Source organism: Microtus oregoni, unplaced genomic scaffold, assembly GCF_018167655.1.
Source record: "Microtus oregoni isolate MIOR12 unplaced genomic scaffold, Mior012 000008F_ref0000371, whole genome shotgun sequence".
Taxonomy (NCBI): domain Eukaryota; kingdom Metazoa; phylum Chordata; class Mammalia; order Rodentia; family Cricetidae; genus Microtus; species Microtus oregoni.
In genome coordinates this window covers 7,938,119-7,956,591 of record NW_024543067.1, presented here as the reverse complement: position 1 = coordinate 7,956,591, position 18,473 = coordinate 7,938,119, and the positions used below count along the sequence as shown (strand labels likewise).

The window sequence follows — 18,473 nt, the reverse complement described above, 5'->3', positions numbered from 1 at the left end:
AGATGCCTTTGATCCCAGCACTTGGGAGACAGAGGCAGTCGGATCTCTGTGAGTTTGAGGACAGCCTAGTCTACAGAGAAAGTTCCCACACAACCAGGGCAGTTATTCAGAGAAACTCTGTCTCAGGGAAAAAAAAAACAAAACCAATCAACCAACCAACCAACTAAGCAAACAAACAGACAAACAAAACCCAAAGCAGGATTATTCTGTATTAAATACAACTTTATTTAGTAGAACTATGATTCACTTTACTGCACCGTACAGGATGCTGTTAGCAGGGCAGAGGAGCATGCGTTTTTCAGTGACACACAAGTACGTCACCAACCTAGGCAGCATTGATAAAACAGATGATAGCTGTCTCTGTACAGATGGACTATCATAATGCATTATGCAGATAGCACGAGTTTGAGCATTACGTGTATAATTCATAGCCACAAACCAAGGTGCTTCTCACTGGAATTGTGATTACTCTCTAGGTAAAAATACATGGAAAAATAGCTCAAGTCTAGTTAAAGGCAAATTTCTAAGGCAGAATTCAGTGCAGACACAGAAGCTCTTACTGTAAGTGGCACAGGAGGGAAAGGGGACTAAAAGAAGGCCCAGTGCGTGGTCACTGGCAAAGGTCAGTCGCATTTACAGCGGCAGCAGCAGACACAAAAGCTAGCGAGTTCAAGTATTAAAGATAACACAGTAGGCAATACTGAAGACGATATTCCAGATCTATATCTCTTTTCAACTTAGTAAAAAACAATTCACAAAACCAGCTAAATAAACTAAATTTCTAACCAAAATCCCTTTAACAACATTTTAACACGTTTCAGATTCTAAGTGTGTCAGTTATAAAGTAGCTTGGCTCTTGCACATGCACACACGTGCAAAAACTAGAACTATGGGTAGATAAAAGTAAAGCCAACTACTATAATTCACTCAAAAACTTTGGGGAAAAAAATGACAGCTTGAAAAAAAGTAAAGCCAACTACTATAATTCACTCAAAAACTTTGGAAAAAAAAAAGACAGCTTGAAAAATATCCACAGAAACAGAAAACACTACACCATTTAACAATTTTGCTCAGGGTAAACATGAGCAAATTACATATTTCTCACAGAATATATACATTTCTATTATCAAAAATCAAGTGACTGAAAATTTGAAAAATTTCAAGTATTTTTTCGTTTTAAATGATCCGTGTAAGACACTGACCAAGGAAAACTTTGATTGTATTGTCTCAAAGAACACCAAAATTTTCAAAGAGAAGCCAATTCATTGCCTCAGATCTCAAACTTCTGATTTATTAAACATGTTTTTTTTTTCATCTGTTAGGGAATGTCAGCTAAGCAGAAAGATTAGTTTCTCTCAAGAAGATGAAATTGTAGCTGAGTTGAAAGACCAGGTAGGTCATCATTTTCAGGCAAGAGATAGCTTCTGCCTCGTTGCTTCATTTCCGGGTCTGATTTGAGCTGTAAGTGTTCTTACTCAGCTTTTGAAAGCAGACATCTGCTCAAGTGTTTCAGTACGCACATGCAGGTGACTAGGTTATGGAGCCAACGAGACCGAGCACATGTAACGACATTGTGTTCTTTTTTATCAATAGTAACTGGATGATGTAAGAGTTTAAGATATTCTGTGCTAGCAAATCAAGCGGAAAATTTCCTTGAATGCCTGCAAATATGACATGCCGAGTGAGATAACGCAGACACACAAAAACACACACTGCGTCATTACTTATGTCAGGGACTAACAAGAGCCAGATGTGTAAAGGAAGTAGAATTGTGAGGACCAGGAGCTTGGGAGAAAAGCAGACAGACAATACACGCTCAGTGAGTTGAGTGTGGGAGGATGCAAAAGCGCTGGGGATGAAGGTCAACTGCAAATGTGCAACACAGATCACTCAACCGGAAACATCAGGATGGTTCACTTTACGGTATGCCTAGTTTACATCAGAAGCAATTCTAAAGTAAAAAGAATAAAGCAAATTTACGGACAGGGGCTTTGCCCTATCCTGTGCTCAAAAGAAATTTCTATATAGAAACTCACTATAAGTCGTTCTAAAGAACAAGGACTTTGTTTTAAAATGTGTCATGGAGTTGATGAAAATACTTATCTCTATAAACAGAAATGCCAAGTAAAGCTTTAAAAAGCAATGCTATGAGGAGTCATAATTATCAACTTAAAGCCTTTAGATGACCTGACCATCTAAAAACAGATTTGAGTATGTGGGTGCTAGGCCAGATTGAATGCCTTTCAGGCTAAAATATTAGTTGTTGATAAACATTCTGCAGTGGGGTTTATAGTTTCCTTCTAGTACACGGTGATAGAAAGTTCATGCTGGAGAAGGGACCGTATGTAGATGAAGGTCATGCTGGAAAAGGGATGTATGTCGATGAAGAACTTGTTATAACTCAACCATCCTGACTTTTGAATAGCTAAGGCATTTGAAGAACTCAGAGACACGTGAAAGGCTGAGGAATGGGCACATGGTGACATTAGTCGTCAGGAAATGCAAGCTAAAAGCATATGGAAATGCCACTTCACCAGGATGATGAAGAGTTTTTAAAGATTGAGCACAGAAGGAAAGAAAACGGAACATTCACATATGACTGGCCAGAATTTAAAATGACGCAGTCACACTGGAAAACAATTTGGTAATTTCCTAAGAAGTTAAACAGAAATTTACATTTTTAAAGTTTTTACAGAAACTCTACCTATAGATGTCTACCAAGAAAAACAATCAACATTAATGTCTACACCAACTTTCACCCTATGTTCACAGTGTTGTTCCTAGCAGCCAGCTGCCTAAGGAGAAAGAAGAGAATATGTTCTCACAGGTAATGGATGAAGTATCCACGTGATAGACTATCAAATCTAACAACAAACAACCAGCAAATAACATTTTAACAGAAAGAAATCACATAGGCTATAACATGCATAAACTTAAAAATGCGATGTCAACGGGAAACAAAGACCAATCAATATAAAATGACTAGAAAAGGCCATCCGTAAATACACACACTAAATAAAGGCAGCTTAGTAGTTACCTGGGGTCCGAGATGAGAGTGGGAATTATGTATAAATGGATGGATCCAACAGGTACTCTTATTAGCGTGATGTTCTGAACAATGGATTATGGTAACAAATGTGCACTTCAGTAGAACTGAAGAAAGCTCACTGGATTGCACATCTTGATTTTAAGCATATGTGTTCCATATTTTAATGAAGTTGTAAAAAAAAAGTTTTGTTTCTAATCCCCAACTGAGGTTGGGATAAAAATAGCTTCTTGTGAAATTCCCTAGAACACACTGGAAGAGATCTCTTTCTCAAGAGTTGTTTTTATGTATTAATTTTTTTCAATAAAATGTATCATTTCTGAAAATTGTTAAGCGCATATCTTATATGGTTCTTAAAAGCCAAATTCCTTTGATGTCAGGAATGTGTTTACTTGGTCCATTTGGTAACAGCTATACTGATCAATTTATCACAAAATAATGTCTGATTTTCTTTTCGACTTGGGATAAGGAGGGAGGAGCCACCCACAAGAAACCAAAAACCTTACACGCAGAGGTAGCACTTCAAACCTAAGCACATCGCAGATATCCCTGAGTCTCGGATCAGCACTGCAGATCCTTTTACCCGAAAAACCAGAGCTCTGGTTTAGTTCTCGCTCTAGGAATTGCCTCAAATTTCAACTTCTATACCACAATCAAGTCCCAAGACCCAAACTAACTCATTCAGAGTCTTGATTTCCTTCCTCAGAAGTTAAGATTCCATCGGCTCATCAATACTCATATAGTCCCTTCCATGAAGTCTCACTTTACAAAAAAAAGTGTCAAGTAGAACTTACTTCTGAGTTCTTTTCCTGACTTTTACTTGTTCTCAATTGGGGGGGGTCTCCCTTGAGATTTTAGTGTATGTATTATCTAAATGACAGAGTAAAAAAATACCACAAGGCTGCAGTAGGAAAGCCAGGTATAAGAGAAACCTGGCATTTCAACTGGCAACCACACCTGGGACAGCTGAGTAGTCCATGGACATAGGCTAATGTGGTCAGCTCCTATGCATTTTGAAAGACAAACTCTGCTTCCCTTAAAATGCAAAACTCCTTATTTCTAAAGAGTAAAATCTGTGTATGTACATACATGCCCCATCCTACAAACCAACTAAAACATGTCTAAGGACCCAACCTGATCCAATCTACCATCTTGTGACTTTTGCGTACAGAATTCTTAAACACTGTGGTGCAGGAGGCTGTGCTCGCTGCAGGGGGAAATATCCAACCAAAACAATTGTTTCTGGTTTTTCTCTTCAGACCATTACTTTCATGGTGGAGCTGGCTCAGGTGCAAGCTCTCTGAATTTCCAATCCACCGAGGCAAAACTCAAAAGATAAGCAGACTGGGGTGATTTGTGCAAATTCGAACATTCCCTGAAAGCAAACTTCGCTGAGCTTCCCTGAATCGTTCTATCACATTCGAGGGACCCTACATCAAACACTCCACATTCTCACCAATCTAGAAGTACACCACCCTGTGAGAGAGTGTCTACCAGACATGATGAGTCCAATGAACCAAACATGTTCAAGTTATTTTCTGCAGTATCAGAATATCAGATAAAAAGAAAACTTAGCCATCATTAATACCATCTCTTCACTCTACTGGTAAAGAAACGAAGACTCAGAAGGTCTAAGTGACTTCTTTAGGCAACACAGTGGCTGGTTGGCAAACTGGGATAGAGCCTAGGTTGTTAAGTTCTTTTCCATTCTACTGTATGCTGTGGAAGGAAGCCAAGGAGAGACATCCGTGAAGAAAAGAGTCTTTCGAAGTTTGCCTTGTCAGAATTAGTTCAGTTCACATGCTTTCTTCAGGTCAATATAATTTTATCAGCTCTAATCAAAACTGGCCACCCTCAAGAAGAGGGACCAAAGGGGAAGAAGGCTACTCCTAGTTGTGAACCAACCCACTGAAGCTGAAGCTTCTAATCAATGCTGTGGGCAGTTTACATGACAAGGTTTTAAATAAGATCACAACCGGAACTAGCCTCCCCCCTCCCCCCACATACTACATTCCCAGAATTACTCAGTACAGCAATGTTTAAGACTGGCTGCCCGACTTTTACATTTCTTACCACATTTTTTACATTCATGTTTTGTATGTGTTTTCAGATGTTCAACGAGGATTGTGCTCCTAGTAAAGGCGGCGCCACAGAAATCACATTTGTAGGGCTTCTCTCCGGTATGACTTCGGAGATGCAAATTAAGAGATGAGCTCTGTCTGAATGTCTTCCCACACTCTTTACATTTGTATGGCTTTTCACCGGTGTGACATCTCAAATGGCGGCCGAGGCGGGAGTGAGTAGGGAAGGCCTTATCGCAGTGGGTACATTTGTAGGGTTTTTCTCCTGCGTGAAGTCTTTGATGATAGAGGATAGTACTAAAAAGGCTAAAGGATGAGCCGCAATCCTTGCACACATATGGTTTCTCGCCAGTGTGGATTCTCTGATGTCGAGTAAGGCAAGAATTCTGTCTGAAGGCTTTTCCACACTCCTTACATTTGTAGGGCTTCTCTCCGGTGTGTATCCTCTGATGTTTTGAAAGAGAGGAGCTAAGCGTGAAGGATTTCCCGCACTCCTTACACGTGTATGGTTTCTCTCCGGTGTGGATTCTCTGGTGTTGAAAAAATGACGAGTTGTCATTGAAGGATCTCCCACAGTGTTTACATACATAGGGCTTTTCTCCTGTGTGGATCCTTTGATGAATCTCGAGAACTTGTAAACCAACAAAGTATTTTCCACATTCATCACACTTGTACCGCTTTCCTTTCTCGTCTCGTTTTTTATGGGATTTAGATGGCCGAGGTTTGTGAGCTTCTCTACATTCAGTGCACATGGAGCGTTGTGAACTATTGCCAAGGGCTTTCCCACATTTCCTGCACTTACTGGGCTCTTCAGGTGCAGGCCCTTTGTCTTTATTTGACGTTTCCCCTTGAAATAAATTCTTCTGGCATTTTTCACATTGTGAGCTTTTACTATGATACCATGAGTTTGGAGTGAAGGCTACGCCACACTTACTACACTTGTAGGTCTTGCTCAACGAGCCAATTCTCGGCTGTCTCTTATGTTTGGTATGAGATGAAGAGTAAACCAAGCCTTTCTCGCTTCCGCTGCATTTCCGTGACTTTTCTGTACCGTGTTCTTTGCGGGTCACAAGATCTGAGTGGAAGGTGAAGGACTTCTTCCCTTCCTTGGACCCATGAGACTTCTTTGTTAAGTAGGTTCCTCGATGTTTAGCTGCGTCTGAAGCTTGTTTCAAATTCTTTCCAGAGGGAGTCTTTTTTGAGTCAGAATCTTTACTCTGATGGCTACTCTGCTTGCTATGATCTTTTTTGGACTTGCCATATCGTTTCTGGAATTCTGCCTTCAAGCCATAACCATTATCACTAAAGCAGTAGTCTATTGTCTTCTCTAAAGTGAGGTCTTCCAGAAAAGCATCCAATTCACGTCTAGACTCACCCTCTAAAAGAGATAACAAAGCAAGTATTTCCATTTGCAATAAAGGTAGCTGCTATATTTAGGGCTGACCTAGGAACACAGTAATACTTTTAAGAGACGAGCTAAACACCAAACAGTTTATAGTAAAAAAGAGATATGGCTTAGATAGCTATCAATTACAGCTTTATAAAATAGGCAAGAGATAAGCGATACAGGAAAGCAAGATGAACATAGAGGCCAGGGAAAATACTGTGGGAAAAGAAAAGCTTGTGCTTCATGTGAGGAAGGTTGCAGGTTTTCACTCTTCTTTCCAATTTCTGTACCACAGTCGAATCTATTTCTACTTATTCTCCATACCCAAACTTTATCTTCATGTCCTTCCCAAATGTCCGGCTCCACAATAAGGACCTCACTTGCATGGTTTTACTGTCTCGTCACAACAACCCAATGAAGTACATCTTGTATTGTACTTTATGGACATTCGCAATGGGGCACACAGTGTCAGAAGTTTGCTCAGAGTCACATACATTGTAAGCAGTAGAAGCTAGATTTTAAATTCTTTTTATTTTTATTTTGTACGAGTGTTCTGCCTGCATGTATGTCTGTGCACTACACGCATGCTGTGTTTGTGAAGGCCAGAAAACTGAGCTACAGGTCAAACAATTTGTAATTAATAGAAGCTTTTGTGTGAATATTTGGGACTCGGTGGTTGGGACAGAAAAGCTCTGCCTTCATTTACAAGGCTGATTAAAATAAATTCTTCAGAAAATTCAAATTTTTTAAAACTAAAGGTACTAATATATGTAATGGCATCTTTATATTCAACATATTAGATAGTTATTTTTAAATTTTAGGAAGATACAGAGAAAGATAAAGGAAAAACCTAATCCCTTGAAGAGTAACTTAATAAAAACTAATATATATATTAACATTAATGTTTCTAGATGTTAAAAATCCATAAATATTTAAGCTGTACATTTAGACATATGAGCATTTTACTCACAAAAAATGGAATTATTAGCCGGGCGGTGGTGGCACACGCCTTTAATCCCAGCACTCGGGAGGCAGAGGGAGGCGGATCTCTGTGAGTTCGAGGCCAGCCTGGTCTACAAGAGCTAGTTCCAGGACAGGCACCAAAAACTACAGAGAAACCCTGTCTCGAAAATCAAAAAAAAAAAAAAAATGGAATTATTATACATGTTGACTGCTTGAATTCCCACTTACCTTTCAAGATTAAGTTCAAATACTAATTAAGTTATTGTTCCCTTATATAGATGCTCCTTGATTTACAATCGAATTATGTCTTAGTAAAGCCATGGTAAGCTGAAAACACCCTACGTAAAAATGTATTCAACACACCCAACATGCTCTGGGGCTTTTAAGCATGAGGTTACATAATCACGACTGTGCTGAGCGATGCTGCTACTCAGCCTTGCAAAAGAGTGATCAGATCACACACTGTGAGTCAAGTATAATTCCTACTGGATATGCCTCATTCTGCATCATTAAAGTAAAAAATGAATTCTAAAATGCGCATTGTGAGTCTGGTCTGTAATCCCAGAAACTCCCACAATTCTTTTTATATGCCATTCTTATGGCCTACACTATGTGACTAATGCCCTTGTATGCTAATTGGTCTTTTAAGTGTCCATAGTAATGAGCTTCTCAGATCTGCTGCAGGGAGACTGCCTGCTGCCCCGTCACACACCTCTCACTGTCAATGATGATGCACACAGCCACTCCAGGACCATTTCCGTGAGGTACGGAACCCTCTCATGCTACTGTTGCCCAGGGCCTCCTCTTTGGCCTTGCCTAAATTTGCAAACCATCTTCAGCTTCAAATCCTTTCTCCCCACCTCCTTCCGTTCTCCTCACTCAGAGGTTACACCTGCACTGCGCTCTCACGGTAATCCAAATTCCTTTTCCATTTTTCTTCACTTGATTTCTCTCAAACATCTCCACTTTGGGGAGTCACATCTTTTTGGAGGACCCAAACCAACAGTGTCCCCACTAAAATGAGCATTCCAGGAAGATGAAGGCTCTCTTCTAATCAGTCAGCTTGGTATTCTAGCCTGAGATCCACCCAGCATTTCAAAGGTTTTTTTTGTTCCCCATGGTTTTTATTTCTTTCTTACCTTTTACGAACTCACCTGGTCTGGGGTCTTTTGAGATTTCTTTTTCCAGTACCCTTGGCAACTTAACCCACTTCAGCTGGGAAATCAAATCAAAGTTGGAAACTGGAGAGCCTGCTCAGAGAAAAGGCCAGAAAATGATTGTTTACACATAGAACAAAGATGACCCAGTGTTGCACAGATTCTAATTGTTATTAATAATAAAAACCCAGAGGCAGATAAAGGGGTTAGTGCTAAAGATCAGAGAAGCAGAGGGGCCAGCCACTAGAGAGTTCTTACCTCTACCAATACTCAGTCGGAATGGGCGAGCCTATCTTCAGACTGCATCTCCAGACTGCATTTGTCTCCATCAAGCCTCAGACAGCAGTGCTCCTCAGACCTGTCCCGCCTTGTATTCCTCTCTCTGCCCAGTCACAACACTCCTGTCTGCACCTCCCTAGTGCTGGGATCACCTTTGTGTGGGCTCTGTTTCTCTTTTAGACAGATTCAATCTTGTGTAGCCCAGGGTGGCCTTGAACTCACAGAGATTCCTCTGCCTCTGTCTCTCGAGGCCTAGGATTAAAGGTGTGAGCCACCACTGCCTAACCTCTAGTGGCTTAGCTCTGCACTCTGATCTTCAAGCAAGCTTTATTTGTTAAAACACAAACAAAGTGTAACTACAACCCAGCATTCATATTTAATCTGTTTCTCTAAGGAAGATAAAGATGCCATCAAACACATCAAATACAGAGGAGGAATCCAACGAGGAAGGAGGGGAAGGCATAACACTGAGGACAACAAAATGATGTTGCAACATTTCCAATGCAATGAAGCAACAACTTATTTTAGGAGGAAATATCACATAAAGTACACTTTCAGGCTCCTTTTTTTAGGAATAGTAATGCCAGGTCCTGGATGCCCAGCAGATACAGTTAAAACAGTCATGTGGCATTTATCTTTCAGATAGGTTAACAGGGGCTGAAGAAGCTACCCTCTTAGAAGCTAGATTGCGAAGAGAAGATGTCTTACCCAAAAATTCTAGGTTCCTTAAGTTTTCCAGCAGCATTTCCTTATATAGCTCCCTCTGAGACGGCTCCAGCATCTTCCACTCCCCTCTGGTAAAGTTCACAGACACATCCTCAAATGTTACTGCTTCCTAGAAGATCGAACACAGCAGCTTTGCATTGTATTAGTTCCCAACAGACCTTAAGGATTCAGAGAAGTGGTTAGGATATCAGTGGTCTGAATGCATCCACGTTGTCTCTGTGTGTATGTGTTTTGCTGGGAACCGAACTCAGGGCTTGGTGCATGCTAGGTACGTGCTCTGTCACTGAGCTACACCCTCAACCTTTTTTACTTTGTATTTTGAGATAGTTTCTCACTAAGTTACTTAAATTCTGAACTAGAGTTCCTCCTGCCTCGGCTTCCAGAGTAGCTGGAATTATAGGCCTATGCCCAACCAGGCCTGGTAAATTTTTAATTTTTTTCAAAGAATTTATTCTTTTATGAACATGCATGTTCTGCCTATATGTATGTATGCTGCGTGCATGACTTGTGCTTCTAGAGGTCAGGAGAGGGTGCTGAATCTCTGAAATTGGAATGGAAGACAGATGTAACCTGACATGTTGGAGCTAGGAACTGAATTGGAGTCCTTTGCAAATACAGTCAGTGCTCTTAACCGCTAAGCTCTTAACCACTAAGCAATCCCTCCAGGGCAGGCTTGGAAATTTTTTTAAAGCTTCAAAGCAAGGTTCAGAGTTCATACAAGCATTATAAGAAACACCGAACAAGGGTACTGTACAGTCCTGACCGTTCCCACTTGAGAATCTAAGTATTGACGGTGCAAGACTTCTCTACACTGTTAACTCTGATCAAGTTAACCCTAAAACATTCATTCCTAAGAGTAAAAGGAAAATCATACACTAGGGTCTGAACTGCCATCCCCCATCCTCAAAACTGTAGACTATGAGCTAAGTACAGGTAATAGTTAAATACTCAACAGCAGCTGTTACAGGCTTCAGTCACGTGAAGCAGTGATGCTTGCTATTACTCAGAGCCTGCGCTGGCCTCAAACTCAACAGGATCCGCCTGCTTAGGCATCTCTAGGACTGGATTACAGGTGTGCGCCGGCAAACCAGCCTGAAGCAATATTTCAAAATATATAATCGAAAAGAATCTGGTTTGGTACTATACTCATGCCTACAAGTATGTCACATTCACAAACAAGGATACTAACTCGTGAAAATCACTTTTTTTCCCTTTCTTTCTTTTTTTCCTTTCAGACTGGCTTGGAAACCACACTGGCTTCAAAGCAGCCATCCTGACTTAGTGCTCTGAGTTCTGGGATACAGACGCACCCTACCTATCTTCTATGCGATAGATGCATAGCATCCTCTGTGGGAGGGGAGCAGACAACAGGCTCTCTTTGTACTTGGATTATCAGCTTAGCAGCTTGCCAATGTCCTATCCTGTAACGAATACCAAGGCCCTGTGACTTCAAACAACAGAAACACATTCTCTCTTAGTTTCAGAGGCCAGAAATAGAAGATCAAGGAGCTGCATTCTCTTGAGCCTCTGGGGGAAGAGTCCATTTGCCTCTTCCAGTGTCCCATGGCTGCTAGCATTCCTTGACCTTCCCTGGCTTGTGGCCCAGTCACTCCTAATTGCCTTCCTCTCTCTATAATCAACTCTGTGTTCACATTTCCTCTGCTTCTCTAATAAGGGCATTTGTGACAGTTGTTAGGACCTACCCATAAGATCTGGGATCAACTCTCCATCTTTCTGTTTCTATATTATTTATTATTACTACTTGTACATTTCAAAACAGGGTTTCCCTGGCTGCCTTGAACTCAGACATCTGCCTGTCTCTGCCTCCTGAGTGCTGGTCTGGTTAAATGTGTGCACTGCCCCTGCCCAGCCATCTTTCCAATTTTAGTAGCACCCATTCTTCATCTTAAAACCTGTATCTTAATGACACTTGCAATGACTGCTTTGTCCTCAAGCAAATATTCACACGTTCCAGGCACCAGGAAGCAAACCTACTCTTAACCTCATTTCTGCTCTACTGTAGAACTATTACTTGTTACTATAATTTTTTTCCTAACTGGTAATTACTAGTACTGGAAACTTACTGACCCATAACCAGTTGCTTTTCCCAGCTGCTCCATGAGTTCTAGTCTTAATTGGTTGACCCCCAAGGCTTTGCAAATGGACAGTAACATTGTCTGTTGTAAAATGACTTTGTCTCTCACACTTTAGCACTGACTTCACTTGGTTGACTGCAGTGTTCAGGAAATACCGATCCTTTTGCTTACGGTGTTTTGCTTTTACTTCTATTTTTTAAATCTCCTGATCTACCCAGGTGAAGATGTTCTTTATTATGTTAGGGAAATAAAATTCTGTTTCTACCTGACTCCTTTTGCCAAGAGTTAACATTTGAGTTTTAGTAAATGCTTTCCCCCTCCCCCACAAAATAATTTTGGGATGATGGTGGCACATAAGCATGCTACAGAATGTCTGTGGGGATCAGAGAATAACCTGCTGGAGCTGGTTATCTCCTTCTACCATACAGACACTGGGACAGAATTTAGGTCCATCAGTCTCGGCTACAGGAGCCTTCACACACCCAGCCATCTCACTGGCCTTAAATAATTTTGTCTAGCATCAAAATTATAAACAGCAAGTAAACAGTGACCTACAAGTTCTTTTGGTTGATTCTGTACCATTATGTCCCTCAGTAATAGCTCAGTTTCCACTGAAGAATGAAAACTTACACGTGGCTCCACATTCGGAGGAACAGCCACCATCTCCTCTTCTCCCAAATCCTCCACTTTGCACACGGCAGAATCTTGAGTGCTAAGATCTGGGGAAGGGAAAAGTCAATCTGGTCTTTCAGCTCCATTCTCTGTTCCCAATCTGAACTCACCACAACCCCGTAGCTTGGGTTGGACTAATTTGCTAACATGGCTCACAGAAGAGTTTATTTGCTTATTTTTTTTTAACAAAGATATTAGAAAGAACAGAAATGAATAACCAGATGAAAAAGCTTCATAGGGCAAAGCCTATCGAAAAACGTTCAGAGCTCCTAAACTTGGTCCCAGCCTGGAAACACCCAGATAGAAACTCCCTGCATGCCTTCTTCAGGTATCGCACCCTCCAGGAATCCCCGTATGTTCAGATTTCTGTAAGACAGTATCATCACAGAGGCATGACTAATACCATCACTAGTGAACATCTCGGCTCTCTGGAGGTGGGGGCTGTGAACTCCCATCCCTCTACAGCTGCCCTGGAAATCAGCCTCCATGTGTGGTCACTTCTGGACACTGCGAATATCATCCATTAAGTTCAGGCATGGCTACAAGTTGTCTATGGTAAACGGCAAGGTGACTGCCTTTGACCTTGACATCAGGAACCAAGGAGGAAAGGACAACTATTTTAATAAGAAGGCATTTAATGCTCTAGTCACTTGGGAAATGGCAGGGTTATAGGGGCTGCAGGCCAAGGAGGAGATGAAAACTCAAATATCTATTTCATAATATCACAGTGTTTTCATGGACCCCTGGAGGAGAGTTCAGAAATCAATTTTTCCTTCTCTTTAAAACACAGAACCACCAGAGGTAGATTTTTTTTTATATAAAAATAGGCTTTCCCCCACTATTTCATCACAAAAACCTAGTTCCTTCCTTCCACAAGCCCTTAGCTGTAAAACACTTTGTGTAATAATTTGAAATATTTCTAATGTATAAGGTGGATCAAGGTAAACCAGCCTTGCTCAAACGTTGCTTACAGCCGTTTATTGAACTTACATTTCTTACTTACAGCTTAGGTTATTGAACAAAGGCACTAATCTAGTTAAAAAGACCAACTGTGCCTCTGGGATTTCCAGTTGATTCATAAGGATCATAGTTAAGAAGCAAGAGAACTCCACTAAAGGGGAAAGAGCAGAGGGTGGGGTTCTGGGTAAGCTCATTGAGATCTTAGGGGTGGGACACTGGGTCAAGACCCCATGAGGAGCCTGAAGTGACAAAACACACTGAGCATCCCTAGATGATGACTCACGTCCAAATAGGAGAAAGACTTTCTCCCAATCATACTCTACCACCTTATAACAAGAACTATAGGTGGTTTTATTGACCAGACAGTTGGGGGGAGATTAAGAATTATATAAAACCATATAAGAGGATCAGTTTAAGAAAATTGTTCTTCCTTGCAAATGGCTGCTCGCAATAGATTTCACTGCAGGAGACTCCACACAGAGGTCAAGATTTTGGAGAAGCAGTGAGGGACAGAATGGATTCTACCATGAGCTCTAACTAGCTAGGAGGAAGGACTGTTTGCTGCCACCAATTTAATTTGTGGCCACACAGGTAACTGGGATGCCTAAATGTGGGCTGCCTGACTCCTCTCTGATTTATCACCGCAGCATGCTAAGCTAATTTTTCAATCTTAGAGCCTCTAAGAACTCAAATGCAGACCTGATTGCCAGTCATCTGTAAAATAGAATGTCTCCCTTTAATCAGTGGTTCTCAATCTTCCGAACACCGCAACTCCTTAATACAGTTCTTTTGTGATGACCTCTAACCATACAATTATTTCTGTTGCTACTTCATAACTGTAATGTTGCTACTGTTATGAATCATAATGTAAATATCTGATATGCAGTCCCTATGGAAGAGTTGTAACCCACAAAGGGGTCTCGACCCACAGGTTGAGAACCACTGCCTTAAATGCTCCCTTATCTTTGAATATATAATTTTAATTCTTCATTTTCAATCTTAACAGTTTTGCTTCCTTTGAGAGGTTTAGTTCAAACCTTAGGGGATTCCTCTTGTCCCACCACCCCACCCACTTCTAGTTGCAACTCTCACCTTCCCTTTCTTCAAGTGTTTGGTTCAAATCTTCTACCAGGGTCACCACCTCCACACTACTCTTGGGATGCTGAGAATTCACCCAAATCCTCATCTCTCCAGGCAAAACCCTCAGGAACTGCTCAAACACGAGCCGCTCTAAGATCTGCTCTTTGGTGTGAACGTCTGGTCTCAGCCACTGCTTGCAGAGGTCCCAGAGCTGGTTCAGGGTTTTCCTGGGCCCTTCTTCTTGTGAGTAACAAAACCACCTGAACTTCTGCCTGAAAGAATCTAGGTCATCAGCATATCCTCTTAAGAGCCTTTCTTGGGCCCTAGAAGTATCCATTCCAGAGACCCTGCTTTGTTCAAGTGAAGCCAGAGCTGGAGGGCCTGGGGAGGCAGCTGCCAGCATGTTCGAGGCCACTGAAGCCTGCATTGTGTCACCAGCGGGAATCCAGTCCCGTGTAGACTATCTGAGTATGTACGATCTGCCAACAGGTACTATTTACCCACAGCAAACTACCAATGTCTCCAGAATCCAATTTAGAGTCTTGAAGGAACTGTCAAGAAGAAACAAAAGACATTAAATGCATAAACAGATTGTTAATTCTGAAAAGACTGACTTTTATCACCAATGCATGCGCCCGCCCCCCATACCTAGTCACTTAAGAGACACAAGAGTCTCTAAGTGTCCAACCAACCAGTCTATTAACAGGAGAATTTTTTTTAAGATTTATTTTGTTAACAGCATTCTTCTCCCTGCACGTATGCCTGCTTGCCGGGAGAGAGCACCAGATCTCACTATAGATGGTTGCGAGACATCATGTGGTTGCTGGGAATTGAACTCAGGATGTCTGGGAGGGCAGCAGGTGCTCTCAACCTCTGACCCAACTCTCTAGCCCCAGAGAAGGAGAATCTTTACAGACTAAAAACTGAAGGGTTTAATAAAGATAATTAAACATCCTCTGCAAGCAGACAGGTACTTCAAACCTAATACAACTCCTGCAAACAAAATGAATGGAAGATCCCCTGGTTCCAAGAGATTGAGTCACAAACACAGGTTAAATACAGGTCCTGCCCTTTCAACAAACACTAATTTCCTAGCAGCTGCTCAACTCAGAAGCCTGATTTCATATATGACTATCAAATTTCCTCCCCCGTCTTACTTTCCACATAATAAATAACCAAGCTCAGACCCTCTTCATCTTAACATTTATTTTTAGATATACTTATATATGTATGAGTGCTTTTCCTGCCTGCATGTATGTGTACCACGCATGTGTCTGGTGCCCATAGAGGTCAAAAGCAAGCCTTGGATCCCCTGGAGTTGGAGTTACAAAAGGTTGTGAGCTGCCACGTGGCTGTTGGGAACAGAACTTGGGTCCTCTGAAGAGCGACAAATGCTCTTGGCTTGGGGCCCACTTTCCTACGTATGTTTGTCTTCAGTCAACTCTCACACTGCAGCCAGAGAATTTCCCTGATACTCAGAAGCTGACCCTGTTATTTTCCTGCTTGGAAGCCCTCATGGGTTCACTAAGACCAAGCTCAATGCAGAAGGCACACAGAAACATCTAGAGATTTGCCTAGATACCTTACAGACCGACCCAACTTGCAGCTACACAGAAATACTCCAATACCAACACTCTCTTATCCTTAACACCAGAGCTTTCCACCCCCTCTTCCCTTGGAATGCTGCCTTCTCCGTCTTACTAATCCTTTACTCATTCTTCAAAATATGACTCTTGGGATTCAGGGCTGAACAGCAGTTTCTGTTTCGCAGAGGAACCAGGTTCAATTCTATTCCTGGCAGCTACATAGCAGCCCACAACCATCTGTAACTCCAGCGTCAGGGGATCCCACACTCTCTTCTGACATGCACGCTGGGCATTCATACATGCAGGCAAAACAGCCACAAACACACAATAAAACTAGGGCTGGAGATATTGCTCAGTGGTAGGATACTTGCCTAGCATGTGGAGGTCCTGGTTTCAACCCTCAGGAAAACAGACACACACACACACACACACACACACACACACGACCCCCATCACCAAAAGGGGGGGAAATTCCACAAAAAAACATATAAAAAAACAAAACCTCTGATTCTTCTCAGTTGACCCATAACCACCATCCCCAACTCCCACCTCTACTCCTCCATCCCCCCACCCCACCACCTTGTGACGCTTCCCTTTGATTCCCAAATGGTCTTTGCACACAGCCTGGCCTGTGCTGCATGCATGCACGCATTTATTCATTCATTCCATAAAAGACTGTGCATTTACAGATATGGGAATAGACACCGTGAGGACAGGAGTGTACAGATCACTTATATCAAGGAAAGATGGCCTGAGATGTGCCACTATTTGGCAAGATTACGAGCCTCTTATTGCAATTAGCATAGCGTTAACTAACTACCCACCTCAGGACCCGCCACACAGTGATGTCATTTACTTCTTTGCTAACCATCTGGCGCCCACCATGTTACCTGACGTCCCTTTGGACACCTGGGTCTCCGCAGTGACTGAGACATGCGCAGCTGCTTCACTAGAAGCTCCGTGAAAATGTGACGCAGGTTAAGATTCTCAACTCAAGAGAGAAAAGCAGCGGCAATTTGCCCCACAGGTGTCAGCTGGCAAAGCCTGGAGACGCTCTGGTTTATTAAGATCCAGGAGGAAGGATGATCCGGGGTTTCTTAAGGGATACAGCCAGGGACGCTGCTAAACATCTAGCAAAAGGATCACACACAAACACACGCACGCGCGAGGAAACAAACCAAGGAATTATCCAGTTCAAAATACCAACGGTAACGAAGTTTTCAAGCCCTGAGCAAGGGAGGAATGAATGGAAGGATGGGATGGCGCGGTGCTGCAGAAGAGCACGCCTCCGCAGCGGTAGCTGCAGCGCAGCGCCAGGTCCGTGGGATGCTCTGGGTCCTAACCCGCCCAAGATGTGCGCGCTCGGAGCCCGCAACCCGCGCAGCTTCAAAAACCAACGGCGGAAACCGATACCTGTACCAGCACCCGCAGCCAGCTGCACCGCAACAAGCTTTCAGAACCTTGTCCGCAGCAGCTGCGCACGCAAGCCCGCGGGAGCCACTGCGCCTGCGCAGAAGCTATGAACTACGAATCCCGGGGTCCGCTGGCGTTGATTTCAGAAACTTCTGTGCGTTCCATAGGCTCTTATCTGGCCTGTTGCGCATGGTTACTGAGAAGCGGCTGGGGGGTTGGCTGCTAAATTATTGCTGCGCCAGAGGCTTAGAGGCCTAGAACCCGCTTAGATTTTTAGATCACGGCCCAGTATCACGGCAACCTTAAATCTTCCTCAGCTTCTCCCGTCACCACCTTTCACTAAAATAAATCCAAAGTGAAAAAATCCACAGAGGAAGCATTAGCAAGGCATTCAATGCGAGCTGTAAGTAACGCTGCAAATAAATTCCACAAATGCAGTCTTCTGACTGCCACAGCTGCCACCATGATCCGAGGCAAAGCACCAAGCATGCTTTGCCCGCACTGTTGCGATAGCATCTTGGTTTTTCCCTTCATCCCCTGTCCATCACCTACACCATGGTTAGACAGATTATGTCCCTCCTTAGGAAGAACTGCTCAAAACTCTGGTTACTTTTTCTCTGGCTGTGATAAAATACCTTGACAAAAGCAACTAAGGAGGAAAAGGGTTTCTATCAGCTCACAGTTAAGGTATGGTCCTCACGGCCCGGAAGTCAAGGCATTACGAGCTAGTCACATAGCAACACAACCAGGAAGCGGAGAGCATTGGATGCACGCTGCTCCTCAGGTTCCTTTCTCCGTTTAAACAATCTAGGATCCCTGTCCAGGGAATGGTGCCACCCTCAGCACCTGGTCTTCCCATCTCAAATACGGCCATCGGCGATGGAGGTAATCCCACAGAGGCACGCCCAAAGACTGGTTTCCCAAGTCATTCTAGGGGTGGTTTCACTGATAATGGAAGACAGATCTGTTCAATAATAGTATCAAGAAATGATAAAAATTCTGGAGTTTGGAGATGTACATCAGCTAG

At 42.5% G+C, this 18,473-nt stretch overlaps 1 protein-coding gene across 2 annotated transcripts; it reads right to left on the bottom strand.

The window, feature by feature from the left end:
* Nucleotides 1-204: 204 nt before the first annotated feature.
* Nucleotides 205-17,507, bottom strand: Znf483 (zinc finger protein 483). 2 transcript variants are annotated; one of them, XM_041657180.1, is made up of 6 exons: nt 17,447-17,507; nt 14,460-14,998; nt 12,366-12,454; nt 9,622-9,748; nt 8,632-8,727; nt 205-6,505 (listed from the first exon to the last, which is right to left on the bottom strand). In XM_041657180.1, exons 2-6 carry the CDS (start codon nt 14,872-14,874, stop codon nt 5,067-5,069), a joined length of 2,166 nt encoding a protein of 721 aa, XP_041513114.1. In that variant the 5' UTR covers nt 14,875-14,998; nt 17,447-17,507; the 3' UTR covers nt 205-5,066. The 2 variants fall into 2 exon arrangements, with proteins under 2 accessions (XP_041513114.1, XP_041513115.1); XM_041657181.1 differs by having other exon boundaries at nt 16,924-17,447.
* Between the last annotated feature and the right edge of the window lie 966 nt (nt 17,508-18,473).

Coding starts and splice junctions, on each gene's coding strand:
- Znf483 (XM_041657180.1), bottom strand. CDS start 14,874: ATGCAGGCTTCAGTGGCCTCGAACATGCTGGCAGCTGCCTCCCCAGGC. Junction 12,455..14,459: donor AACACTTGAAGAAAGGGAAG/GTGAGAGTTGCA, acceptor TCCCTTCCCCAG/ATCTTAGCACTCAAGATTCT. Junction 8,728..9,621: donor AAGGAACCTAGAATTTTTGG/GTAAGACATCTT, acceptor TTCTCTGAGCAG/GCTCTCCAGTTTCCAACTTT.